This window comes from Ovis aries, chromosome 24, assembly GCF_016772045.2.
Source record: "Ovis aries strain OAR_USU_Benz2616 breed Rambouillet chromosome 24, ARS-UI_Ramb_v3.0, whole genome shotgun sequence".
NCBI lineage: Eukaryota > Metazoa > Chordata > Mammalia > Artiodactyla > Bovidae > Ovis > Ovis aries.
In genome coordinates this window covers 17,934,624-17,962,376 of record NC_056077.1, presented here as the reverse complement: position 1 = coordinate 17,962,376, position 27,753 = coordinate 17,934,624, and the positions used below count along the sequence as shown (strand labels likewise).

General features: G+C 50.5%; 2 protein-coding genes across 5 annotated transcripts in view; one reads left to right on the top strand and one right to left on the bottom strand.

Annotated features, from left to right (window-relative positions):
• The first annotated feature begins 336 nt into the window (after positions 1-336).
• On the top strand, positions 337-23,329 carry GPRC5B (G protein-coupled receptor class C group 5 member B). Of its 3 annotated transcripts, none has more exons than XM_027961692.3 (4): positions 337-477; positions 10,080-11,093; positions 18,680-18,792; positions 20,103-23,329. In XM_027961692.3, the coding sequence occupies exons 2-4, from the start codon at positions 10,088-10,090 to the stop codon at positions 20,145-20,147; spliced, it is 1,164 nt and encodes a 387-aa protein (XP_027817493.1). In that variant the 5' UTR covers positions 337-477; positions 10,080-10,087; the 3' UTR covers positions 20,148-23,329. The 3 variants fall into 3 exon arrangements, with proteins under 3 accessions (XP_027817493.1, XP_042096414.1, XP_060261758.1); XM_042240480.2 differs by having other exon boundaries at positions 423-947; XM_060405775.1 differs by lacking the exon at positions 337-477 and adding an exon at positions 901-9,656.
• The window catches only part of IQCK (IQ motif containing K), a 151,151-nt gene continuing 146,637 nt past the window's right edge, over positions 23,240-27,753 (bottom strand). For both annotated transcript variants that reach the window (XM_004020807.6, XM_042240479.2), the window contains one exon: positions 23,240-24,113. In XM_004020807.6, the coding sequence (XP_004020856.4) occupies positions 24,058-24,113 (56 nt within the window). In that variant the 3' untranslated portion in view covers positions 23,240-24,057. The remainder of the gene's footprint in view (positions 24,114-27,753) is intronic.

Genomic DNA, 27,753 nt, shown 5'->3' with positions numbered 1-27,753 from the left:
ACAACAGCTGTTTAGGAACCCACAGTTTAGAAAACCCCTCTATGTGTGTGTTTCTGCAAGTGGATCAACGGAGGAAAATGTCCAGCACGTCCAGAGTGATTTTGGACGCACTGTGGATGTGAGGGTGGTGGTCCCTAAATGCGGACACTGGAGGGGGCTCGCCTCGGCGCTGCAAGTGGGGAGCAAGGAGCGTGCGCCGGGTTCCGCTTGGAACAATCAGCCCTGGCCGGGACGGGGGCGGGGTTCGGAGCTCCGGGGGCGGGGCCTCAGGGGGCGGGGCCGCGGCGGCTGCAGCAGCGCGGGCCGGGCCAGGGGGCGCCTCGCGCGGCTGCGGCTAGCGAGTGCGATGCAGTGAGGCCGGACGGGCGGGCGGGCGGGCGGGCGGGATCGCTGGGCTGGGGCCACGGCGGCGCTGCAGAGATGTGACTCGGGCCGAGGGCCAGCGGGAGCGTCGGCGCTGCGGGGCCGCGGGGGTCGGTGAGTGCCAGCCGCGCCGGGAGGGTGGAGGGCGCTGCGGCGACCCCAGAAACTTTTCCCCGGGTGCACTTGTGAGCGTTGGGATGTGGTCTGCTTCTCGGGCTTTTCTGAGTTCCTCCTCTTCCCCAAGGGGTTAGTCTGCTGGGGGAGTTGGGGTTTCCGGGCTGGAGGACCACAGTTTGGCGGCAGAGAGGAGCCCGCAGACCGCGGGGCAGGGGGCGGAGAAGGTTGGGACCTTAATGGGGCGGGGGCGGTGTTCCCGGACCAGACGGAGATCAAAGTCTCAGAGGAGGGTCTGGAGGCGATCGCAGATCAGGCAAAGGGCTGCTGGAACTGTAAGGGACTTCAGGCGTGCCCGAGTGACTCGTGTGAGGGCAGCCGCGGGCAGGTCTGGGGGCTGCGTGGCAGGCGCGGGGCCTGACCACAGACAGAGCAGGCGGAGCCGGGGGCACAAGGGGAAAGCTTTGGAGGTGAGCTGCGGCACCTGCCGTAGGGACTGGGGGTCGCGGCTACGCACTACGGGACAAGGAAGGGACACTGCGGGCGAAAAGAGGCAGAGCTGGGACCTGGAGCTGGGGTACAAGTGAGGGGCGACTGCATACAATGGCGGGGGGCTTAGCGTTTCTGTTCCTGCCAGGCTAGAGGCGATGATCAGCCCTGTGCTGCGTCCGCACCCTTTGGGGGACACAGGCTTCCAGTCCCAAGCATCCCGGGACCCCTACCGCCCGCACCCGCCTCGGCCGGAGGGCTGGTTAACTGGGCAGGGAGGGAGGGGGTACCGTTGCCACCGAGGACGGGTCCAGCGCAGCCCTTGGGTTCATTCCCCGGCTATGTCACTCCCAGGCCTAGCCAATCGCCCTCCCACCCCTCAACGCAACTTGTCCCCAGTTCGCTAAGGGGGCGGCTCCTTGGAGAGCGGACAAAGGCCCCTGGAGTGTGGCGGGCAGCGGCGTCCCCGCCTGGGGCCCCGGGCCACGCGCCACATTGGCTGCCCAACTGCGCCAGTATGGGGGGTGGGGGGGACCTGAACTGAGCCCAGGAGGAACTAGGGGTCCTCGCAAAGAGGCGAGAAGTGGGGGAGGGGCTTGGCACAAAAGCTTTGGAACTTCTGCCGAGGAACCTTGATTCATAAGTTTCCCCAGGGATGGAGGCTTTCTGGAGGACTCAAGACGTCGAGTTAAACTGCATGCAAATAGGATGTAAATAGAATGCAAATCGGTATCTGTGGGTTGGGAGCCCTCCACCCGGCCAGTTTTGTATCTGGACTGTGGAGTAAACTGTTTCCTATCTGTTCCTGCTCTGTCTGAAAAGGGGTCAACTGAGTTGGGAAGGGAAAAATGGAAGTGGGAAGGAGTCGCCATTTAGGGCACAGGCAATGAGACAAGCAGTCTTGTTAGAAGCTTAAAATCTTGATCGGTTAATGTATTATTTCAGTAAATGTGCCAGCTACACAATTGGCAGATAAGCCCCTGCTCTCAGAGCACTGGGGAGTTGGGCGAACACTAAATAAGTAAATAAATAGTAAGTGGATAGAACTTCCATTTGGGATAAGTGCTGCCAGGAAAATAAACCAGGGTGATGTAAAATAAAGTGACGAGAGTTCTGCGCAGTGACATTTTAGTGGAGCTTTGCAAGATAGGGCCGCCCCCCCCACCCCCGCCACTGGCAGATGTTGGGGGGAAGACTGAACCAGGCAGAGGGCACTGCAAGTGCAAAGGCTGGGAGGTGGGAATGAGCTTAGAGAAACTGAACAAAGGCCATTGTGGCTGGAGCTCGTAGGCAGATGTTGAGAGTGGGGGTCTGAAAGGGGATGACAGGACCAGCCAAACCGCGATCTGGGGGGCCATGGAAAGGAGCTTAGGTTTTATTCTCCTAAATGAATCCTTGGAGGGAGGGTTTGGAGTAGAAAGCCACGAGATCTGATTTTTAAAAGCTCCCCTGACCTCAACAAGGAGAGGAAAAGCAGCTCCCCTTTCATTCTGCCTCTGGGGATGGCGAGGCGCCGGGAGCCTCCAAAGTGGACCTGTGGGGACTGCTTTGAATGAGCCTACGCCAGGGATGGGTCAGGTTTTAAAACCCACTTCTCACTTTTAGGCAGTTTCTGTCTACCCTAAGCAGCCCCCACCCAGAGCCCTTGGCTCCATACGCACTTCCACGCAAGAGCTTCCTGGGGGTTCTGAGTTAGTCACATTTTCTTCTCGGAATTACAGCCTGAGAGGAACCATCCACCCTGGAACGGGCAGCCAAGGATGCAATTTGCATTTAAATGATTGCTTTTATTTACAGGATTGGAGCTGCTTTGCATATTCATGGATCACGGAGCCTGTGTTCTGACAACCCTGTTTACTAACGTGTGAGGGTTATTAAATTCAAGGGCCCCCAGATAGTCTGGTGGTCTGGATGGTGCTGGGAACTAAAGATTATGAGATGGTATAACTTGGAAAAGAGATCAAAGGGTAAGATTGCAGGTCTGGGAAAGAGTTTTAATTAATGTCAGGAAACCTTGCAACAGTTTAATCCTTCGGGAGCAGGAAATGCACCAGCGGCTCTAAAGGGAGTGAGCAAGGACAGAGTGTGGTGTTGGGGTGCGTGGGGAGACAGGCTCCGCAGCCTCATCCTGGCCGTCTGCTGAACATGGGGGAGTCCAACTGGGGTGCAGCAGCCTTGAGGTCAGGAGTCCGGAGCAGTGGGTTCTAGTCCCAGCTCATCCGTCACTTCCAGGAAGCCTCTGGCCAAGTCGCCTTACCACTTCCTATTCCCAACAGGACACTGAGAATTGTCTTTGTTTTTGTAACAAGTCAGGACCCAGAGCTCCCTCTCTGCCAGGCACCGGGCTGAGTACTTTCTAAGTACGTTTCACGTCGGCTTTGAGAAAGCGGCACTATTACTATCTTTGTTTTACAAAGAGACTGAAGGTCAGAGAGGTTAAGTGATGGCCTGTGTCACTCGGTTCTGTCTGACTTCCTCCAGCTGAGGTCTTCCACTCTTGAGGACATAGATGGGAGTGTAAATTCTGTGCCAGGTATTCATTAGTACTTTAGACATGCCCAGGGCTAGGTAAGGCCCTCCAGCCCTGCTTAGTTTTTCTTTCCCGTCCATGCTCCAGCACCTCCTCCCCACTTCTTTAGAGAAGGTGGGTTAAAGGTGCCTCTGCTGGCAGTAGCCAAGGGGAAGCGGGTCAGAATGGCATGTTCCAGAGCTGTTTCGTACGTCTTGTATCTCCTGTCATCTGGGTGGGTGGGAAGGTGAGGACGCTGGTTCCCAGGAGAATGGCTGGTGTCTGGTTTCTGGGTGTCTACCTCTGACTCCACAGCAGGGGCACCTGGTTTTAGGGCATGCAGACTGGCCTCTGGTCCTCCAGTGCCTGGTTCCCCTCTGGAAAACCACCTGTGCAGTCAGGCCACCATTTAGAGCACCTGCTGTGGGAATCGGGAGAGTTTGGGAGTTTTCAAAGCAGATCACATGAGTTTGAGTAGGCTCCGGGACTTGGTGATGGACAGGGAAGCCTGGCGTGCTGCAGCACAGGGTCGCAAAGAGTCGGACACGACTGAGTGACTGAACTGAACTGAACTGAAGGTAGACCACCCCAAAGGCTTCTCCCCTTCACACCCCCTCAGGGACTTCTTTTCTGGGTGTGTGATGGTGGAGGCTGGAAACCGATGGTGGAGGCTGGAAACCATTGGTGGACCAACACTTGGATGAGCCTATTTCAGTCCCATCTCCATGGCAAATGCCCCTCCTGGAAAAGGAAAGTCAGAAAAGTTCATAACCTCAGGGCATTTGCCAGTCTGTTATTTATTTAAGACCCTTTATAAGTGCTTCAGTTCAGTTCAGTCACTCAGTTGTGTTTGACTCTTTGCAACCCCATGAACCACAGCACACCAGGCTATGGTCCTAAACCCTACTTATTATTTTAATCCTCACAAGAACCCCGCAAGTCGGGTGTTATCACTCCCATTTTGCAGATGAAGAAACTGAGGCAAGTAAGGTTAAGTCTGCTGTCCCAGGTCACAAGGTTCTAGCAAATGCCAGGGGCAGAATCGGAAACCCAAAGTTCATGCTGCTTGGTGAGGATCAAGGCTGGGAGAACCAGCCGGGCTTGTGGCCTGCAGGCAGGCAGCAGCACTGTCCTCGCACAAGGAATCTTGCCTGCATTCTTTCCAGCCTCTGCAGGCCCCAGCTTGTGAGAAATGGAGCGTGCTGCTCCACCACCTGCCGGCAGCTTCTGGCCCCTCTGTGGGGAGAGAGAGCGTGTGTGCGCGTGCGTGTGCGACGCAGTGTATTTAAGAGCATCTGAATGAGTCACATTTCTGGGAGCCTGGCCGGCAGCAAAGTAATTAGTATGTGAGCCGAGTCTTGCACATTCGTCACTTTATTCATGACTCCTTTTGAGGAGCTGCATGCCTACATCCCACGGGTTTGTTGCCATATATTCATCCCGCCCCAGTCAGCCTTGCCCTGGGGCTGACTCCAAACCTCTAATCAGGTTTTGTGCAGTTTGGGGATCCTGGAGAGCTCCCTACTTGGCAGGGGGAGGCCTCAGGTGGCTGATGGGGCTGGGGCTTACCTGACAGTGGGTGCAATGGAGCCTGAGTGGGGTCTGGGGCAGTGGTAGGAAGGCAGAAGGTGCAAGGCCATGGTTCTGGCTCCCCAGCTGCATATGTTCGTGCTTCTCAAACCTCAGTGCACGCAAGCATCTGAGCACACCTGGAGCTTATCCGAGGGCTGTGGAAACACAGGTGGCCAGGCCCACTCTGGAGAGTCTGCATTTCTTACAAGCTCCCAGGCAATGCTGCTGCCATTGCCAGTCTGAGGACCAAACTTTGACTTAAGTCTCAGTCCCCTCCTCTATAAGATGACCGTGAGAGCATCTTCCTGCCCTGTGGCATGAGGGTTGGAGACCATATTTAATCAGTTCATTCATTCAGCAGCTGGGCCGTGAGCACTGCCCGTGTGCCAGGTGCTGGGGAATCGATGCAGAACAAGACAGACAGGAGCCTGGGTGTGGGGGAGACAGACCAAAAGAGTAATAAAATAAAACAATAGAAAATTGTGGTACCTGTTACAAAGATAAAGATCAGGAGTATTGGTATAGAAAAGGGGCAAAAGGAACCTAATTTAGATAGACTGGCTAGCAAAGGGCTCAGCCGGTGACATTTCCAGAGCCCTGGTTTGTCTGAAGAGCCCAGTAACAATAGTACATTTGTCTCCTGATTCCACGACTTTCTAGCTGTATAGCTTGTCCTAGCTTGGACAAGCCAACTGGCCTCTGTTTTATTTCCTGTAAAATGCAGATAGTGATACCACTTGCCTCATGGTGTCATTGTCCAGATGATTAGGTGTTAATGTATGTGAAGTGCATAGCAGAGGGCCTAGAGCATAGTAAGCACTGGGAGAGTTAATAGTCATTATTATGTTCACGATGGCAGTAATAGAGAACTCCACAGGGCAAGTCTGAATCCCCCAGAAAGCCCAAATGAGCTGGACTCTGCTTCATTCTGTGAGGTGGTATAGCCCTCCTTCCGATCATCCCAGAGTTCTGAGGAACAATGACTGTCACCTCGTGGGCATCCCTTGCAGTGATAATGACCTACTTGGGACAACTGAACCCTTCCAAAGACCCTGCTGCCTAGATGTTGATTAGTGAGGACTTCCTGGAAGAACAGGACCACATCCTGTGGGATACATCATAGAACGTCTTTGTTAATAAGTTATATAAACCCATCTCAAAATGGCTTAGTCCACAAAAAGAGAAGTTAATTGACTGCTGGAGGTGCAAAGACCAGGGTATCTGGCTTCAGGCATAACTGAATCCAGCCTTGCAGTGTACTGGGACTCCTGTCCATCCTGTGACAATTTCCTGTGAGCTAGCTTTCCTCTCAGGCAGGTTCTTTCCCTGTGATGGTAAATATGCCCTCTCCAGCTCCAGGTTTATATCCTTTTAGCTTGTTGTTGTTCATTTGCTCAGCTGTGTCCAACTCTTTGCAACCCCGTGGACTATAGCATGCCTGGCCTCCCTCTCCTTCACTGTCTCCTGGAGTTCGCCGAAGTTCATGTCCCATTTTGTCAGTGATGCCATCCAACCATTTCATCCTCTGCTGCCCGCTTCTCCTTTTGCCTTCCTTTCAGCTTATTAACCCCAGTAACAGGAGAAAACCTCTTTCCAGTTAATTCTAGCAAAACTCCTAAGAGTGATTCTCATGGGTCTGGTTGAGGCCAAGTGCCTATCCCTAAGCCAATCAGTGCGGCCAAAGGGTGGGATAAGTGCTTCAATTGGCCAGGCTGGGTCTGGGGCTCACAGCTGAAGGGGGCTCTCCAGAGGAAGATCAGGAGCTCTTTTCAGAACTGGAGGAAGGAGAGGTTTCCACCCTCAGGAATGAAAACAGAAAGCAAGAGTGTATCTATTTTCCCATGTCAGAAAGGAGTGGGAGCTAGAGACGGGGACCACAGCCAAAAGAACCCACACAATTTCAGAAGCTTGGTTTCCATCTTTATATTTTCTTCACATTGGTTTCCTGTTGTTGTTGGAAGGTCAGTCAGGAAGAGAGACGAGCCGGCAGAACTGAGGGATGAACCGGCAGAACCAAGTTCCAACTTGTAGGCAGGTCTGAAGAGAGGAGATTCCTCCAAGAGAGTGAGTGGAGGCAGCTAAAGAAAGTCTAGTTCTTGCAAGGAAAGGACCTGGGATGCAGGCATGAGGTTGAGAGACCTGGCTGGTTTCCTGGCTTCTTCTTCAAGTCTGTTCTCAAGCATATAAACCAGGCTTTCTCATCCTCAGCACTGCTGACATGTGGGGCCAGATCACTCTGGTGATCTTAGTGTTGAGGGCCATCTCAGGCATGTTGTTCAGTCACTCAGTCGTGTCCAACTCTTTGTGACCACATGGACTGCAGCACACCAGGCTTCCCTGCCCTTCACCATCTCCCGGAGTTTGCTCAAACTCATGTCCATTGAGTTGATGATGCTACCCAACCATCTCATTCTCTGTCATCCCCTTCTCCTCCTACCTTCAGTCTTTCCCAACATCAGGGTCTTTTCCGATGAGCCAGCTCTTCGTATCAGGTGGCCAAAGTATTGGAGCTTCAGCTTCAGCATCAGTCCTTCCAATGAATATTCAGGGTTGATTTCCTTTAGAATTGACTGGTTTGATCTCCTTGCAGTCCAAAGGACTCTAAAGAGTCTTCCCAGCACAGGCTGCTTAGCGGCTACCCTGGACTCTACCTGCTAGAGGCCAGTTGCACTTCCCTCCCCAGTTGTGACAAGCAGAACTGTCCCTAGATATGCCCCAGTGTTCCCTGGGATCACAATCACCCTGGTTGAGAACCACTGGCCTGGAGGTGTGTGGGGAGAGTTGGGGAGAGGGCTGTGGTCAAGACTCCAGAAGCACCTTCCTCCCTGTCTCCTCCCAGCCGTCCTGGGGACTGTTGGCCACTGTGTGAACTAGAAAGTCTGCATGGGGTGTGTTCTGTTGTCACTTGCTGAGAAGTCTCTTAATCGCATTTGCCATTGATGAGAAGTCTAGACGAAATCCACTATACTGTGTCAGGGGCCAATGGCATTTTGTTCCAGCGTATCCAGTTCTAAATTTTTTTTTTTTTTCTGGGCTTGTTGGTTCTTAAATTTTGATTCCGAGTGTGCTCTTGTGATAAGAAGCTCTGACTAGGACAGCATTTTTTTTCCAAAGGTGGTACATTGGGGTATGGCAATGGGGATGCAACATGAGTTCCGTCAACAGGTATTCCAATGTGTCGAGCTTTCTTTTGGGTCAATTTCAAGACCTTGGTGAGTCAGTTAAGTAACTTACAGGGGGTATGTAGACAAAGCTTAAATAGCTGAGGTGGCACTCTTGTGACTGACACCACACGAAGAGTGATGGGACCAGGGGCCTGATTACCAGTGTCTGAGTGCTTGTTTCAGGAGCATGTCTTGTCAGACACCCTCTGTTCCTGCCTTCCCTCATCTCTGGGCAAAGGAAGGATCACCCTGTAGCACCAGGCTCCTTCTCATTCTGTGGTATCAATAATTTATCCCAGTTGATGGCCTTGCGGCCAAGACAGGATCAGAGCTGCTCACTATATCCCATCAAGAAGCTGAGAGAGAGAAGTGATCAATACCACATTTACTTAAGAAAGCCCCAGGGATTTGCTGAACTGCCTGGGAGGTGGCTGGTTACAGCCTCACTGTGGGCGGAGCTAAGTCTGGCTTAAGATGCCCAGAAACAGCACAGCAGAGCTGGGCAGGCAGGACTTTCCCAAGGCCAGGCTCCCTCCAAAAGCAAGGACCTGGTGGCAGTGGGTAGAGGAGAGCCCTATTGAGAAGTCTCATTCCTGCAGTATCTAAGAAGCATCTACTCGGTGCTAGTTCTTCACCAGTGGTGCTCATTCTGTGATTTCCCGCCCCGCAGGGAATGTTGGCAGTGTCTAAGAAGGGGTTGTCACTGCTAGGGGAGAGGGTGTGTTTCAGGCACCTAGTTGGTGGAGGCCAGGGGTGCTGCTCCACCTCCTGCAATGCGCAGGACAGACCCCCAAACAAGGGAGGCTCAGACCCAAAGTGTCCGTTACCCCGGGGCTGAGAAACCCTGGTTTGCACTGATGAACAAGACAGTGTCCCTGTCCTCCTGCAGCTGGCGGTGAAGAACAGCAGGAAGGGAGGAGAGGAGGAAGGGACCGGAGAAACAAAGTAAACAGGCGAAAGGATAACAGATGCGATTAGACCTAAGAAATAGACGAGAGGCACTGTGGAGGGGGGAGGGGTGTGACCTTGGCCAAGGTCTGAGTGGATGACATGAGAGCTGAGACCAGTGTGCGGAGGAGCAGTTTTCCATGAAAGCGGGGGTGGGAGGGGTCTAAGCAGAGGAAGCAGGGGGTGAAGAGGAGACTCGGGTTAATAAGCCCGTCTCTGGCTGCTGGGTACAGTCCTTGGGGGTGTCCGGCAGACATCTCCAAGAGGATGGATTCTCAGGAGATATTTGTGAGAAGGGTAGGATGAGTGAGGGGAGGGGGAAAAGGCGGAACCCAGGAAGACAGTTGACACTGTTTGAGATGCTGGGAAGCTTCTAAGAGGGGGTGCTTCTAGGAGCTGAGTGTGTGACCTTGGGCAAGTGTCCCAGCCTCCTCAAGACTGTTGTCACCGGTGTGAGGACTGGCTGTGTTGGGTCCCTGGCCGAGGCTGAGTCATCGGTGAGTGCCAGCTGTTAGCACTGAGGGACCAAAACCACAATGCACGTGCTTCTCCCAGCGAGCGCTCAGCCCATGAGCATCTCTGTGAGTCTCATTTTACTCCCTTATTTTTAAAGAGGTCAGACACGGCCTCACATTCAACGGAGATGACAGGGTATTCAGAGAAAGGGGGTCTCCCTCCCACCCTCTCCTCCAGCCGCTAGCGCTGACGATTCATGGTTGTTCACTGAGCCTGGCCAAGGGGGCAGATGGGGACCAAAATCCTCACCCACTCCTGGCACCAGGCTGTGCTGCCTGGAGAAGGGGGCTGGTGGTGGGTTTGAAGGGACGTAGGGTCTCCTTAAAGAAGTCAGGAGAGTGGAAGTCTCACCGTGAATTGGTCTTCTCCCCCAAACTTTTCTGGAACCTTCGCGGCGGCATCAGAGAGAAAGATGAGAACCCACCAGGCGCTCGCCTTCCTCCTGCTCTTCGTGATTGCCTCCGGGGCCTCTGAGAACGCCAGCACGTCCCGGGGCTGCGGGCTGGACCTTCTCCCTCAGTACGTGTCCCTGTGCGACCTGGACACCATCTGGGGCATCGTGGTGGAGGCGGTGGCCGGGGCGGGTGCCCTGATCACACTGCTCCTGATGCTCATCCTGCTGGTGCGGCTGCCGTTCATCAAGGACAAGGAGAAAAAGGACCCTGTGGGCCTCCACTTCCTCTTCCTCCTGGGGACCCTAGGTCTCTTTGGGCTGACCTTCGCCTTTATCATCCGGGAGGACGAGACCATCTGCTCGGTCCGCCGGTTCCTCTGGGGCGTCCTCTTTGCGCTCTGCTTCTCCTGCCTGCTGAGCCAGGCATGGCGAGTGAGGAGGCTGGTGCGCCATGGCAAGAGCCCCTCGGGCTGGCAGCTGGTGGGCATGGCCCTGTGCCTGATGCTGGTGCAGGTCATCATCGCCATCGAGTGGCTGGTGCTGACCGTGCTTCGAGACGCGAAGCCGGCCTGTGCCTACGAGCCCATGGACTTCGCGATGGCCCTCATCTACGACATGGTACTGCTCGTGGCCGCCCTGGGGCTGGCCTTTTTCTCGCTGTGTGGAAAGTTCAAGAAGTGGAAGCAGAATGGAGTCTGCATCTTGGTCACGGCCTTCCTCTCCGTGCTCATCTGGGTGGCTTGGATGACCATGTACCTCTTCGGCAACGCCGAGCTACGACAGGGAGATGCCTGGGGCGACCCCACCTTAGCCATCACGCTGGTGGCCAGTGGCTGGGTCTTCGTCATCTTCCATGCCATCCCAGAGATCCACTGCACCATTCTGCCAGCCCCGCAGGAAAACACTCCCAACTACTTCGACACGTCACAGCCAAGGATGCGGGAGACAGCGTTTGAGGAGGACGTGCAGCTGCCTCGGACCTACATGGAGAACAAAGCCTTCTCAATGGATGAACACAATGCAGGTAAAGGGGGTACTGTCCCACTGGCTTAGGCTGTTCCTCCCAAAAGAGCTCCTTTTCCCCCACTGAGCATCACGGGCCCTGGGGGTAGTCCTGGCAAATCAGAGCCCACAAACATTGACCCTGTGCCGAAACTGGCCCCTAGAGGTTCAGCCTTATCAATTTATTTAGCGTGCGTGCCTGTGTGTTCAATCATATCTGACTTTGCAACCTCATGGACTGTAGCCCTCCAAGTTCCTCTGTCCATGTGATTCTCCACGCAAGAATACTGGAATGGGTTGCTATTTCCTTCTCCAGGGCATCTTCCTGAGCCAGGGATCAAACCTGCATCTCCTGTGTCTCCTACATTGGCAGGTGGATTCTTTATCACTGAGCCATCTGAGAAGAGACTTAATTAGCACTTTCAACTAATTTAATGTAAAAAGTCAGGTTCCTGGCCTTTTTTGAAAAGTTGGATCTGGCAATGCTGGTGCCGTTCCCAATGGCACCAGTTGTCTGCAGCTGGCTGGAAGGCCCTGTCTCTTACCCTCCCAGGTTGTGGTGGCCTTTTAGGTGGGCATCCATTTTCTCTTCACTACACTCCCCTTGAGCTTCCCTGGTGGCTCAGCTGGTAAAGAATCTGTCTGCAATGCAGGAGACCTGGGTTCGATCCCTGAGTTGGGAAGATTCCCCTGGAATAGAGCACGGCTACCCACTCCAGTATTCTGGCCTGGAGAATTCCATGGACTGTATAGTACATGGGGTTGCAAAGAGTCAGACATGACTAAGTGACTTTCACTTCCCATGGCTCCCTGTCCCAGACACTATAGCATATCAACGTCAGCTCCCTGCTTCCTGGATGTTTGAGTTTGCAGCCCGTGTGCTAGCTGGATGCAGGGGATGGCGAGAGGCAATGCTTATGCTCTCTCCTCTAGCTCTGTCTCCAGGAGTGGATGAATTTGGGCCCTGGAGTCAGAGTCTGGGTTGGGATCCTGCCCCTTCCCAGATGTAGGCTTTGTGTACTCCATAAAGCTGCTGTGAGTCCTGATGTACCAAGGGACCCCCACGGCACCTGGCTGGTTGAATGTGTATCCTGGTTGGGTTCCCCTGAAAGCAGAGCCTGAGACTTGTTACAGGCAGTTTACTTAGGAGGTCGCCCCTGCCCGGGAGAATGAGACCCGGAAGGCAGAAACGTCAGAACAAGAGCGTCGAGAGCTAGTTACCACCACGGGCAGCTGGGGCTTATTCCTGCCAGGGACACGTGTAGAACGAGCCTCAGAATTGATCCTTGGAGGACAGGAGGCTTCAGCATCTGTCCATCAACTCCTATCTCCCGCTGCCATGAGTGTCCACCAGGGCTCCCATAAATGGGATAATCAAGTTCTATTAGCTCCGCCAACAGAAAAGCAGAGATTCAGCAGGCACTTCAGGTGGAGGTGGGATCCCCAGGCGAGCCAAGAAGTAGCAGCCCAGGCCCCAGCTACCCCTGCGGGAGATGCTGGAGAAGTGTCTCTTACAGTTGTTGCTTAAAGCAAGTCGGCTGGGTTCCCAGTACTTGAGATTAATTAGAAGTGCCTTTTCTCAGTTACCTAAAGATTTATCAGGAGCTATAATAATAATAGTAGCAGTAGCAGCCGCAGTAGTAATAATTACCTGGTATAATTGTCATTTTTTGAAGACTAGCTACATGCCAAACCCTCCTCCTTAACCTGCATTATCTCATTAGTTCATCCCTCCAGCTGACGAGGTAGGGTCTGTTATCCCCATCTCACAGAGGAATAAGTAGAGACTGTAAGAGATTCAGTCTTGCCCAGTGACATAGGAGGTGGCCCCTTCCGAATGGTTGAGTCCCCTCTTCTGTGACGCTCACCCAGGTGCCTGGGCGGTGGTCTGGTCATACTGCAGAGTCAGCCTTTTCGGGTTCAGCACAGCCGCCCACCCCCACAGGCAGGGGGAAACACATCAAGCCCCCAAGTCCTCCAAGGCCCCCCACAGCCCTCTGCCCACCAAGAGGTACCCAGCTGCCTCTGCACCCTGCTCCTGCTCAGACCCCCGGGAGAATGACAGGCCTGCCCCCTGCTTGTTCCCCTTCCCCACCATGGGTAGAATCACAGTCCTGGGGTGGCCTTTATCAGAGCGGTCTCCTTCTTACTGGAAGCCCCAGACCAGCAAGCCTGTGTTTGTCAAGAGATTTGACAGGGATGAGCCACAGCTCTGGTGGGGCTGACTCCCCTGGTTGCCAGGAGAAGGGGGTCATTACAGGGAGCCCAGAGGGTCCCTCAGGGCATATGATAAGCAGAGGCCAGGCGCCTGACCAGTTCTTGGGGTCCTGGTGGAGCCACCTCTTCCCTGGCCTCTCCTGGAATAGGATCCTCTTTATCTGACACTTGCAAACTCCCCTTGGACCGTAAAGGTAACAGGAACTCCTGAAATGGTTATAGAGCTTTATACATTCACCGTGCAATTAGTCCATTGCTTTGTCAAATTCTCAAGGCCATTTGTGATCCCTAGAAGGTTAAGAATCATTTTTGTTGAACCTGATGGTCTAGTTTACTGCAGTGCAAGGAGGAGTTGGGTGCTAGAACTACCTACAAGTATTAGGGGCATCAAAAGTTAAAAATGGCTAACCTTTACAGGGTGCTTACGATGGGCAGGTTCCATTCTGAGCATTTTAGTGACTAATCTAATTTAATTCCTGCAATAACCCAGTAAGGTCCATTTTGCAGACAGGAAACAGGCATGGAGAGGCTGAACAATTTGCCTAAGAGGCAAAGCCAGGGTTTGAACCCAGGCAGCCTGGCTCCAAGCCCGCTCTGCCACAGAACTTCTCTTCTTAAAGCCCTTCAGCATCCCTCATCTCACAGGTATGTCAGAGCAACTCTGTGCCTTGAGAAGACAGGGATTATCAGTCCCATTTTACAGAACAGAAAATGGAGTCTAGGAGTGTCCGGCAACTTGTTCAGGCTCACAGTGGAGCAGGGAGAAGGAAGGTTGGTTTTCTGAATGCCCTGCATCCTTTCTTGCGAAAATGCAGTCAGTATGTCATATCCTTGTAAGATCCAGAGATCAAAGCGATTTGGGACCCATGTCAGAACCAGCAGTGCCTGGACTGGCACAGAGGGTGATGGGGCTTCAGAGGTGCCCACACACCCATCTGTTTCCTACTCTGGGTTCCAGAGCCAAGGACATTGTCCCTCATTCCCCTCTTTCTTTTCCGAAGCAAAAATAACTTTTTTATTCCTTTCTGATGACAGAAGATCAACAATAATCAGGAGTTCAGCAAGTGAAAATAATAAAAATTGCTCAAAATCCCATTGCCCAAAGGCAACTACTGCTGACTGTTTGCTCCCGTCTTGCCAGACACAGTACCCCCACCCCGCACACACATACGCACACACAAACCAGTCCAGCAGAGCGACTCTTAACCTGTCTGCACATTAGAGTCTCTTGGGCAGCTTTAAACAAATTACCAGCACCTGCCCCCTCAATCTGATTGAGTAAGTCTGTTTGGGCTCAAGTATTTTAGGCCCTCCAAGTGCTTCTAGGGTGTAACCAGGTTGAAAGCACTCGTTGTCTTAAGAGGCTGTCTGCAATGCGCTTGCTTAAATCGACAGTGTATCGTGAAGAAAGGCCTTTCCAGGTCAACAACTGCAGAGCTGTCCTTTTCACGAGACAGAGCTTTCCAGGAGGCACCATAATTTGTTTTCCTGATCTTGGTGGTGGTTTAGTTGCTAAGTCATGTCCGACTCTTGCAATCACACAGACTATAGCCTGTCAGGCTCCTCTGTCTCTGGGATTCTCCAGGCAAGCACACTGGAGTGGGTTGCCATTTCTTCCTCCAGGGGATCTTCCTGACCCAGCAATTGAACCCGGGTCTCCTGCATTGCAGGCAGATGGTTTACCAACTGAGCTATTTATGGTCTTAGCTGGTGAATATTCTGCTTGTTTGTGGCTTTCCATACAAGTTATGCTGCAATAACCCTTCTTATCCATTCATCTTTGTGTCCTTGATCAATTACCTCCTTGCAAAAAAATTCCTAGACATGCATCAGAATCTGCTACCTTTCAGTCCTGATATATACTGCCAGATCCCCCTCCCCACAGAAAGGTAGACTGATTTAGTCTCCCTGATGAATTGTATGAAAGCCCCCATCCCCACTTCTTCACCAACCTTGGATATTGTCAGACTTTTTTAATAGCCCTGTTTTACATTCTCCCAAATGTGTCTCCACCAAAATTCACGTGGGCACCAGGCAAAGTCAATTCCCTCAGAAGGCTCACAGAGAGAGAATAAATAGTCACCCTGGTTAGGATTGCCTTTGTTCGAGAAATCCTACTTTGCTGGCTGGGGAATGCCTGGGCACCCTTCCTGGCCATGGTGAGAACAGCTGTTGTCCTCTTTGGTCTGACCTCAGCCAGCTGTATTTTAGGGAACCGGGCCCTACACAGGGCCTTACCCGGGAGCTACAGCTGGCGCTGTTTCTCCTGCATTTTAACCAGCCAGCCCTTTGGGCTCTCTACCCTTGAGAGTCCAGCCCTGAGGTCAAAAGACGGGAGGAATATGCCCCAGGCTGGCCTGCGGCTCAGCCTCTGCTGCCTGTTTCCTTCCCCCAGTGGGACCCCAGATATGTAGGACTTCACCAGCCTGCTGTTTCTTAATACTTATCAACAGGCATGAGGTATGTGACAGAAGATGAAAATACACAAGGATATAGCACTTCAGATCACATTTTGGAAAGTGCTAACGAGGCGCATTAAATGTTCACCTTCCAAGAGCAGGAAGGAAAAGTGTTCTTTCCTCCATGAAGGGATTTGGGCTTTCTGATCTCATTAGGCCAAGGGCGATTTAAACTCTGCCCCTTCGCTGCCCAGTGGAAGACCTTGTGTCAGCTTTGGGGGCAGGACCCAAACTCGCCTCACTTGTAGTGAGGGCTGGCAGGAGAGGGCTGGCATTTAGCCTATGCTCTTAGATTCCTCTAGGGACTCCTTGTGGGTGAGCCCTGCTTGCCTTTCAGAGGGCTCATCTCTGGGTTAGAGTGGGCTGTCAGTTGGGGTTCTTGAAGATGCAAGTTAATTTTTTTAAAAAATCTCATCTGAAGCAATTTAAGTAAACAAAACGACAACAAAACTAATGTACTGGGGATCAGGCTTCAGAAATGGATAGATCTAGGAGGCTCAAGTGATGCCAAGATCCGGTCTCTCTCCATCTCTTGGCTCTGTTAGAATCACACCAGCTCTGAACTCATGCAGAGTCCCACTAGAGAAAAGGAATGTTTCCCAGGATGCTTGAGTATAAAATCCCAGCATTAGCTCTGACTGGACCTGATTGGCCAGGCTTAAATCCCATGCCCACCTCAAGGCCCAGGGAGGAGGCAGTTGTAGCCAGTACTCAGGGACCCAGAATGTGGGAGGGATGTTTACCAGAGGAGAACCAGTCCAAATAACCACTACACAGAGGGATCGCTGGGCCAGGGCACCCCACAGACACCTATCCAGCTGAGACTTTGTTTCTTTGAAGAGAATGTGAGAGCCACATTCCCGCAGTGCAGCTGGCCAGCCTCTGCTCCATGAGGAAAGCTGCGCTGTTCCATTTTCCCTCTTTTCGAGGAGGTCTTGGCTAGGAATTGGGACTAGCGAGAGTGAGAGTCGAGGGACTCTATGTCCCCTGGACCCTGTCCCCTCTTCTCAGCTCCCCAGGAAGGGCACCTCCTTGTCAGTGTGTGCGTGGGAGCTATTGAAGGCTTGGAGATGCTAAAGCAAAGAGGTTTTCACAAGTCTTTTAGAACATGCCTTCCCCACTCTGCCTATGTTTTTTGGTTCAGTCTGGGCCGATCTGCTCCCAAATGTCACTTAAATTCAGATTACTCCTAAGTAACTAAGTGCAGTCGTTAAAAACATCGTATTTGGACCCAAAATAGTGTGATGGTCAAGGAAACCAATTCTCTCTGCTGCTGCTGCTAAGTCGCTTCAGTCATGTCCGACTCTGTGCGACCCCATAGACGGCAGCCCACCAGGCTCCCCCATCCCGGGGATTCTCCAGGCAAGAACACTACTTGGACTCAAATGCTGGTTCTTACCAGCTGTGTGACCTCGGGCAAATTACCTAATCACTCTGTGCCCCATGTAAAATGGAAATAAAAGAACCTACTATGCTATGAAAATTAAATAAGATAATACATATAAAGTATGTTTATAAGCAGCCCTGGCTCTTGGTTGGCACTCTGTGAAGTTTAACTGTACTATCAAGGTGATTTTGGTCCCTTCCCCAAGTAATTTAATTTGTAAAAATCCCAAGTCCTCTTACTACTTTTTAGTCAGGAAAAAAAAAAAAGACTCTCTTCAGGGAGGACTTTAATTGAGGTTTTTCTCAGCAAAGTGAGATAAATGCCTTCAGTGAGAAGGAAGATAATGAAGGCGACAGCTCACAACTGAGACCGACTTTTGTTTTGATTTTTTTATAGTGCTTCTTCTTTCTCTGTTATCTTTTAATAGACTATTTTTTAGAGCAGTTTTAGGTACGGAGAAATTGAACAGGAAGTACATGGAGTTCCCACCTGCCCCATCCCCCCTGGTTTTCCCTGTTATTAACAACTTGCACTGGTGCTAACATTTGTTGCAATGGATGAATCAATACTGATACATTATTATTAACTCAAGTCCATAATTTGCTTTCTAGAGGTCACTATGTACAGTTCTGTGGGCTTGGACAAATCCATGATGTCATGCCTCCACTGTTACAGTATCACCCAGAGTAGTTCCGATGCCCTAAAAATGCCCTGTGCTCCCCCCAAACCCCTGCCGATCGCTGATCTTCTCACTGCCTCTATAGGTTATACTTTTGCAGAGTATTATAGTTGGAATCATATAATGTGAGATTTTATAGCCCACTGCTTTCACTTAATAATACACATTCATGGTTCATCCAAGTCTTTTTGTGCCATTTGATTTTTCTTCACCGAAAGAGGAAATTTAGATGTATAAAAATACATTGCAAATAAGAAACATCATTTACCTTTCAGAGGTAAAACGAACAGACCTATGTTGCTGCCTTTGCTTCAGATCTCCCTTTTTTCCTGTCTAGAAATGACCCCACCCATACACCTGGGGCCCTTCCATCCTCTCCCGCGTCACTTTCCCAGGAAGATGTCCGAGCTCTCCCATGTACCTGTGGTCCAGCATCTCAGGCTTGCCCACCTCTGTGTGTATCCAGAAACCGTGTTGCACAGTATGGTGTTGAACCTGACATGGATGGCACTCAGCCGCGAGCAGGTCTTTTGTCAGAAGAGACCTTGTGAGAGGTGCAGGTGCTGTCTTTGTCACCCATGGCCCTCTGGGGGTGCGGGGAGAGGCTCCACCCTGGGTCCCCTCCCCAAGAGCTGCCTGCGCCCTGGATTCTGCAGACTCCCCAACCCCACTGAGATGGGTCAGGCTCCAAGAGAACCCGAGAACAAAGCGCCTTTGTGACTTTGTTTTGAATCTGGCTTGTGACAAAGGGGAGGAGCAGGGAGGGGGCGTGTGCCTGGAGCATGGTGTTGATGCAGGGGAAGAAAACAAAACTCAAAACTGTGTCTTTTTGTGTGTATGTGTGGTGTTGCCTTTCCCTCCCTCAGCTCTCCGAACTGCAGGATTTCGCAATGGCAGCTTGGGAAACAGACCCAGCGCTCCATTCAGAAGCAATGTGTATCAGCCAACTGAGATGGCCGTTGTGCTCAACGGGGGGACTGTAAGTATCAAGAGGTGATGTTCTGGCAGGAAGCCTTGGAGTGGTCAGTGTTGGGGGGCAGCTTCGACAGGGACACACCACTCTGTGGAGGCTGCTCACGGGGCTGCAAAGAGAGCAGCTCACGTCAATACCCCTTGCAGCTAGGATGCATGCAGTGTTCCATGTCTCTTTCCCCTCCACCTACTTTCTCCATGCATGAGACATTGCCCTGTAGTTAGTTGACCATCTGTAGATCATTTGAACGAGTTCCTGTTTCCTGCAGCTCTTGCACCCAGTGAATTCTCTATTTTTCATCATAACAGGAGGTGCCCCTTCCCATGCTTTCCTTGGGAAGTGACTTCTAGGAAAAGCCCAGAGTTACAAAACCCTGGCAGATTTTGCTGGCATCCAACCTAGTTGAGCCTCCTGCCCCATGCCCCAGCTGGGTACCAGGTTCCCCCCAACCCCCAATCCTTAAAAGATTTCTTAAGAAATTGAGGTGATTATCATTTCTCTCCCACAAACACAAAAACAGATACTATCTGATGCCAAACAGACCTTCAGCAGAATTGTCATCATTTACATTTTGCCTCTGTGGAATTACATCATTTTGTTTCTCTAGCGATCCAAAATTGCACTCTCATGCCCACATTTCATTTTCAAACATAGCTACATGCTTCTTTTACAAACAACACATGAACCAGTTTACACGTGTAAATTGGATTCCCATTCTTTATATCATGTGCCAATTCCATAACTCAACCTGAACTTTTTTATTTTCAATGTGAGTCAGAGATGGTCTTTGATCTCTAGAGGAAACTTGGGTTTTCCTGGCCTTTGACTGGTATGAGAGGCATCATTTGCACTGGTATGCCAGGGGCTCAAAGCAATAGGCTCACGGGTTGCAGTCATGAAGAGCACCAGCCATCCATGGGCCTGTTTATTGTTGGGTACCGAGAAAATCCTGAGTTTCAAGCATTTGATCTGTGGGTTTTAATAAATTTAGTTAGAAAACAGCCCCACCAGTCATTCTTAAACCCTCTGTGTCCAGTCAAGGCCAATGTGCATAAAAACACCCTGGACTTAGAAAGTGATGTGGGTTCTGGGTAAGGAAACGTATTTGTTCGGGTGCACGATTATAGAAAAGGGGCAGACAGCCTTCCCAGGAGCAGAATGTTGTAGGTAACACACAGTGGTTGCTGCTTTTCTTGGGAATTATTCAGCCCTTTAGGAAAAGGCAAGCTAACTTAGCTTTGGTACGTTGTTAACAAATGGGTTTCTAATATTGACTTTGCAAAGCTGAGTTCTTAGTGTGTTATTCCTATTTCCAGATCCCAACAGCTCCGCCAAGTTACACTGGAAGACACCTCTGGTGAAAGACTTTAAGTTCCAGAGAATAAGAGTCTCTCTTACCAATTTTATTCCCTGGTCGTGTCTTTCTTGAGGGAGAAATCAGTAACAGTAGCTGAACAAGGCTGCCTCGAAGCCAGGAGATTTGGAAATCCTAGACAAGGGGATTTCGTGTAAATGTGAACACTGCTGAACTGAAAAGCTAACACCAACTGCCCTCCCCGCCCCTGCCACACACACACACACACATACACACACACACACACACACGTAATACCAAACCAACCTCAAACCCCGCAAACTAAAGCAAAGCTAATTGCAAATAGGATTAGGCTCACTCGAAAATGTGGCTGGGAAGACTGTTTCATCCTCTGGGGTAAGAGCAGAACCGCGTTCACAGCCAGCAGGCCAGGCCAGTGTTGGTTGAGCACGGAGAGCCCCACACCATCGCCCCTCCCCAGCAAGTGCTGGACCCCAGGTGGCCTCTTGCAGACGGTCATTTCACTGAGGAAGGAGAATAGGGGCTTTCTCACTGGCCTGCCTGTAGGTTTTCACATTTCAGGGGCGTCAGGAGCAGTGGAGGAGATGGTGAGTGTGATTCTGAGGCCCAGCCCATCTGTATCTGGGGAAGAGCTTTATGAGCAGTGGTGGAGGAAGCCTGGCATGTGCCAAAGAAGAGAAGGCAGTCTGGGAGTTGAAGGGACCGTCACACTTAGAAAGTAGCACCCAGGCTTTGCTCCTTCTCTGGGCCTCTTGCTCTGGCATCACTGCCAGGAAGCAAGCCTGCCTGCCTCCAAGGGGCAGTTTCCGACTGGAGCAGCCGTCTCTCCCCTGATTACCCCTCCCTCTTCCCATCTCAGGAGAGTTCCTCCAGCCCTACCCCGCCTCTCCTGCCATGTCCATTTCAAAGGCTCACGTGGAGCCAGCAGCTCAAAGCCCCATGGCTTGGCCAGGGGGCGGATGCCGAGGTGGATTTTCCAAGATGCTGTCACGTGGCGGGGGTACCCTGGGGTGGAGAGGCGGTGCCTGCTGCCTAGCAAGCAGTGAGTTCTTGGGTCTTCTCTGCGGATGTAGTAAAAGGTCCAGCGTTGGGTGGAGCACATGAGGATTTCTTGCTGCTTTGGGAGGGCGTGGGGGACATTTTTGTCTCAGTTTTCTGCAAGTTCCATGAAAATGGTTCTCTTCCAAGCCCATTGTTTCTGTCATGGTTTCCATCTGTCCTAAGCAAGTCATCCCTTTCTTTGGCATTTCAGACATCTCGGCCATTAAAAGCCCCATGTTCTCTGCACTGTTTGGCCAGCATAATTGCAGGCAATGATTCAAAGCAAAGAGTTTTAACCTGACGGCATGGAATGTATAAATGAGGGTGGGTCTTTTTGCATATACTCTAGTCACTGTATTGCTTTTTTTTTTTTTTTCTATAAAACAACCCATAAGCCTTTAACCTTTACAGAAAATGAAAAAGGTTAGTGTTTGGGGGGAAACTGACCTCTTCAAAAGCCAATATGTCTGAGCTGAGTATGTTTTAATAAACCTTCTGATTTTTCTTGAGGCCCTAGTCTGCTGTGTCCCATCCTCGCCTTCCCCTGTCCCCGTCCTTGCAAAGCACCCGGGTAGGGAGGCCAATCTGGCCCCAGTGTGGCCCTCCTCCAAGGTAGCCCATTTCCACATGTTGCCAGCATGGGGAAGAGGGGGCATACCCGACCGGGGAAGCAGGGAAGCACCCACCCACCCGGAGCACGTGCTTGCTTCTAGAGAGAGTCAAATCCGAGACCTCTGTGCCAGGAACACCCCGGGTGGGGGGGTGGGTACTGCCACGGGGAGTATTGGGGTAGGGGGGGAGAAGCTAAGACCTGGGCTGGGGTTGGGAGTGCGGGAGGACGCATGTGGACCTAGAATTCTGAAAATCACAGAAATCTCCGAACACCTTGGTCCAGTCCGGTGAAAAGCGGCCACGATACATGTTCTCATGCCAGGAAACAGTGGCTCACCCCTGCTCCCTGGAGTCCTTCGGAGCTCTCTGATCCCATCAGGGGCTCAGGCTGCAAGAGGCCCCCCACCACTTGCAGAGCGGAGAACTCACACGATCATATTCTAAGTTCTTGGTGGTCTAAGCGTGCACGGTGAACACAGCAGAGATGGCTCCAAGCAGAAAGCAATGTTTCACCACCTCAAAAATAGAACTGGCTTTGAGCCACAGGAAACCTCACTTAATGAGACCTTTTTCTTTTCAAGTTTCTGATAGTTTTTTGCGCTTCTGGGTTTTATTTTATTTTGGCTTTAAGGTCAAGAGGGGGCTGAGTGCTCTCCCAGCGGAGGTGGGTGGGAGGCAGGGAGTGAGGGGGAGGGCAGTAAACTGTTCTCTTTCTAAGGACTTCACCTGAAGGGTACGAAGAGACATCTTTGCCAAGAGACTGTGGCAGCCCCCGCCCCCACCAAGTGAAGTTTAAATACAAAATTAAATGGCACCGCTGTTTCAGATCTGTTGTAAACAAGACGTTGAGGAGAATGACCAGGAAGGAGAGCTTCTGTGATCAAAACACCTCATTGTAAGCACAACTCTTTCCAGATCCAGTTATCAAAATCACCTTGGGACTATAACAGCCACTCTTTCTCCCCTTTAATAGGAAATGGTTATTCTGTGCTGGATTCCTCCCCTGGAGATGGGAGCAGGGAGGTAAGGAGGGAATGACAGACTGGGAAGTTCTGTGTGTCTCCAGGGTTGCAGATCTGGTTGTTGCAAGCTGGGGATCCATTGTTTTAGCACAGTTTCTGTCAGGGTCCAGGAAACATGGGCAAAGTGGGGGTGGTCTTCCTGGTTAGGCAAAGCCGAGTTGAACCCTGAACCGAAAGGGAGCATTGTGGCTTTTATAATCCAATGATGCAATGATTATACCAGCTTACAGGAGTTCTCAGCAGGTGCTTTTTATTAATTGATAAAGAGCTAAGGCTCATTTTTGATAGATAATATATATTTATTAAATGTATTAATGTGTGTTTTATAATGTACCTTTATCCTCCCCTGGCTGACTGTTGCATACTTAAAAAAACATCGTTAAAGAAATTTCAAGACAATCAACATGTATCATAAATGACTGTATATAATAAATATTACAGATTTAAAAGGTTGTAAAGCATGGGCAGATAGGTTTTATTTTCAAAATGCTGTTCTTAACACAAAAAAATAAAGGCTTTACTATTTACTTAAGACGTGTGGTAGCTTGTCAAAACAACCCCATACAACTGTTTGGCTTTCAGATCCGCCTGGAGGCTAAGTCTCTGGCATTTTGAATGGGAAAATCCATTCAAAAATGGGTAACAGCAAACTGTGGAACAATTGAAGATAATAAGTCAGTTTACCCATGAAATGAGGAACTTTATAATGTTTTGGGGCGAAGACAACAAAACTTATTTATCTGTTATAGTTGCCTGTGTTTAAGCATCTCATCTTGCTAGGTTTGCAGTCAAAGTTCAGGGTCAACCTCCTTGTGAAAGGATCACAGGCAATGATGTCTTTTTTTTTTTTTTTTAAGCATGCTCAGCGGATAAACTTAAACCCACTGCAGAGGTTTGGGACTTTGTTTTAAACATGGATCTTTGCAAAGGCGACCAAAAGTGGGAAGCTGGTAACTAGAACATTTCAACATCCCTTGGAACTAGAGTTCATTGTACGTTTTAGCAGTGGGTGATGTAGAAGTATATTGCTGAAGAAACAGACGAAAGAATAAAATCGGGGGGAGGGGAGGATAATGCAGAAAGTTAAAACTACTTTTTTATGATAAACTATTTGCACTACAGTATGTTTGCAACAAAAAGATCCTTATCCGAATGTACCAGATCTAGTCCTTCAAGAAAACACAATAGAGGAAACATAGCTAGAACATTGACCTCCAGTTGAGTCATTGGAGCTTAGAGTGGGAGAGACGCCAACAGCTGTTAAGGTTGTGGAGTCTTAGCTGCAGCCTCTTCCTCATCCTCCATTTTGCATTTCACTGCAAAGAAATGAAAGAGAAAGTCAGGGCTGATTTATCAACACACACCTAGACAGAAGTGGCATCTGGACACCGCAAACTTTGATACGCGGAAGTCGGTTGCTTTGAATCCCACTGAGCGCCTGCAATGGTTCTGATCTCACAGATCCACCAGGGAAGAACACAGGGCATTGTCCTCCACTGGCAGCACCTGAAGTTTCAAAGGAACTGCACAAAATGTTCACAGCTGTTCTGAGTTCAGTTCAGAAGAAGGTCAAAAGTATGCTTTGCAGGTCAGGGGCACTGAGGGAAGTTTCACTAAAGATGATGACAGATTCGAAGCTCTTGATTCAACCGAATCTATCACCACTTACCCTGTTCACCCCCCGCCACCACCCAAAATTAAAAACTCAGGACACGGGGGTCAATGCACGGCCAGAAGAGAACCTTTTCTTGTCTTTCATGGACCGGACGAGAATGTGATCCGGGTGATTTCCTGAGTTGGCCAAACAGGAAAGTTAGGTGAACACACAACAGGGCACTGTCTGTAAGGGAAATTGTCCCGGTAGATAAAAACCCCTCCCCCAAGGTGTACGGAAATCCAATCTCCTGGAAGGTGGGGGATCCATTTGGAAAGACCCTCTCTTTTTAATAAATCTTTGCTTCTAGTGTCCAAGTGCTTGCCCCCGATGTTAATGCCTAAAGGGTTATCCAGAGCAAGGCCACAGGCTCTGGTCATTTGTGGAGAGCAGTGTTCAAGTTGGAAAGGGTATTTGGGGGTTGGTACCATGTAGAGTAAAGATTTCAATCAAGCCTAACCTCCCAGTGATTGAGGTCACAGGCTGGCCGTGGACCCCATCACATGCAGTACAGTGGGCTAGACAGGCTAGCCCAGCAGTCTTCAGACTGGGGCTACACGAAGAATTCCCAAGAGTTCTTGGTCATATTTTCTTCAAAGACAATCAATTTCCAAATCTTGGCTTCCTTGAGTGGACCTACAGTGTTAGTTTCCCCATCCTGGCATTGCCCAGGGTGTCAGAAATCCCCAGGGGCCAAACAGGGATGCAGTTTGAAATGCTGGTGTCCCCCAGAGTCTTCTTCACTTTCTATATTTAATAACTATCAAATTTTAAAATGTGTTAATTGGCTTTGTGAACTACTATTAGTTGGATTAATAACTGAAACCAGAAAAATATGTTTAATACTAGGAACCTATAGGCATGGGAAAATTATCCTGAGGGCCCATAACATAAACTAGGATACGAAATGTTTAGCAACAGACTGAGGTGGCAGAGTTTTGATTTGTAGCATTTGCCAGTTTCCATGGCTGATTTCAAGCTACCAGCCTGATAACAAAATACTGAGGTAGAAGGGGGATCACACAGCCGGATGGAGCAGCTTAGCACATGGCAGCCCGGATCCCCACAAAATATGCAGGGAAACCCCCAGTGTACAGTGGTTTCCCACATGTGGTTGGGGGACCAGCAATGTTTGCAGCCCCGGGAACCTACTAGAAATGCACATCCTGGCCCGTACCCCAGGCAAGTGAAGCCCAGCCATGTGTGTTCTTATCAAGTCCCCAGGTGATTCTGATGGACACTGGATAAAGCTGAGACCCACTGACTACTGGTTCTCTATCCTGGCTGCATTTAAGAATTACCTGGGTAGCTTCTGAAGCCCGTTGTTACCTAGGTCTCTCCCCAGACATTCTGATGTAATTGGTCTGGAGCCCAGGCATCAGTATTTATTCAAAGTTCTTGTATATTGATAAGATTCAGGCAGGGTCAAGAAACCCAAACCAGGGTTTCTTTAAGGAAACCTGACTACAAAGACCCTCAGAGCAGGTCACAGGAGCCTCAGTGTCTCAATATATAAGCCGTATGAATGACATTCTCTCTGGCCTACAAGTGGCAGACAGACACTTAAGGCTACTGGTAGCACGGGAGGAAGGAGGAATTGGCTGACAGGTGGAGTTCCCAGCCCTTGGGTTTTCTTTAATTCCTCAACCCTGCTGGAAAAATCCACCTGCATGTCTTTCCTTTGTCCCAGAATTTTAACCAGTCCTGTCACTCCTTGAGGTGCTCTTCCCCAGCTCCACATTTTGACTTTGCCTGGGTAAAGCTCTTCTCTCTTTCAGATCATTATACGAAAATCTTGAGGGAGAAGAGTCAAAAGGGATGCTAGGGACACTCCTTCCAAGTTGGAGTGTCAAGACACTAACTGGAGTTGATGGGATCACCTGGAACTCTGAACACTCCTGGTGCCCAGCCTCACGCTGGCCAATCAAGTCAGATTCTCTGGAGGTAGGGACAGTCCATTGGTGCAAACACCCTGGAACACTGACATTTTAAAGTGAAACAAGTGTGTACATTCCCCACAATGCAGTGATTCCACTTCTTTATCCAGCCCCTGGAGAAGCCCTTGCTCACGTGTACTGGCACACATGAATGAAGGTGTTCATGACAGCAGAAAAAACTGGAAAGAGCCCCAAAGTCCATCACCAGCTGACTGCATCAATAAATGCTGATTTCCTGGAACAGTGAATATACAGCAGTGAGCCTGAATGAACTACAGCTAGTCATGTCAGCTTGTGTTAGCTTACAGGGTTGAAGGGAAAGATGCAAGGCACAGAATAACACACAGAGTGTGATCCTACTTTTAACACATCTAGATGTTAAGGGATACCTATAAAGGTGAGAAGAACTCTAAAGAAAAGCAAGATCATGATGATCACTAAGGTTAGGGTGAGTGGTTTCACGGGGGAGGGGAGCCTTAAAAGTGGCCACAGAGTTCCACTCCCTTAACTGGGATGATGGTTACGTATTTGCTTTATAAGTTATATGTGTTTTATGGTAGCTGTTATTATGTATATGTCTCCCCCCTCAAACAAAAGGTAAGAAGATGGCAGTGTATTACTTGAAATTTCAAAAAGTCAACTAATAAAGGAATGGAAAGGAGCAATTTAAGTCTTTGGGGAGGGCGTGAATGGGGTGGAAGCAAGCTGATTCTCATGCGTCACAGCAGGAAATCAGGAGACAGTGTCTAAACGCCTCCTGACCCTAACACCCTTAACCACCCAGAGAGACAGCTGAGAGCTCAAAGTGACTGCCAGAGAAGACGGTGACAGCGCTGATGCTCATTCAGCCTCCTGCTTTATCCTATATACCCGTAACCAGGGGAACCGTGTACAAGGATGACTTTGCTAAAAAATTAAGAAACATAAAACCTCTCCCTTGTGGTTTTCCTCCTCCTGGTCCTGATGGAACAGAACCTTGCACAGATAGGTTATTCAGTAGAAGGACAGAGCAAGGGAAGAGGCAGCAGGGAGGAGCAGGTGGGGAGATGAGAGACCCCAGTTTCCACCTTAGTTTAGAGACATCATCGAGGTTGGCTTCCATCACGAACGGATGGCTGCCTCCGTGCCCCTGCGCTGTCCTTGTCCCCCTTTGGCAGGCTGGTGAGCAGCCAGTTCCGGAAGGGCTTGAGAGAGTGGAAAATCCCGGGGTGATGCGCCAGCCCTTCAGCTTCAGTCAAAGGAAGTGTGACAAGAAAGGCCTCGCATATTAATGAGACCTGCTTACACTCTCCGCCTCTTGATCGCCCCCCTACATTCTCCGGTTCCAGCCAGTCACAGAGCTGAGAACTCCAGGCATGGCTAGAG

What these genes read in the sequence shown, in the direction of transcription:
- GPRC5B (XM_027961692.3), top strand. Translation starts at nt 10,088, where the DNA reads ATGAGAACCCACCAGGCGCTCGCCTTCCTCCTGCTCTTCGTGATTGCC. An exon ending in AATGGATGAACACAATGCAG is followed by an intron (nt 11,094 to 18,679) that starts GTAAAGGGGGTA and finishes TCCCTCCCTCAG; the next exon opens with CTCTCCGAACTGCAGGATTT. An exon ending in TTGTGCTCAACGGGGGGACT is followed by an intron (nt 18,793 to 20,102) that starts GTAAGTATCAAG and finishes TCCTATTTCCAG; the next exon opens with ATCCCAACAGCTCCGCCAAG.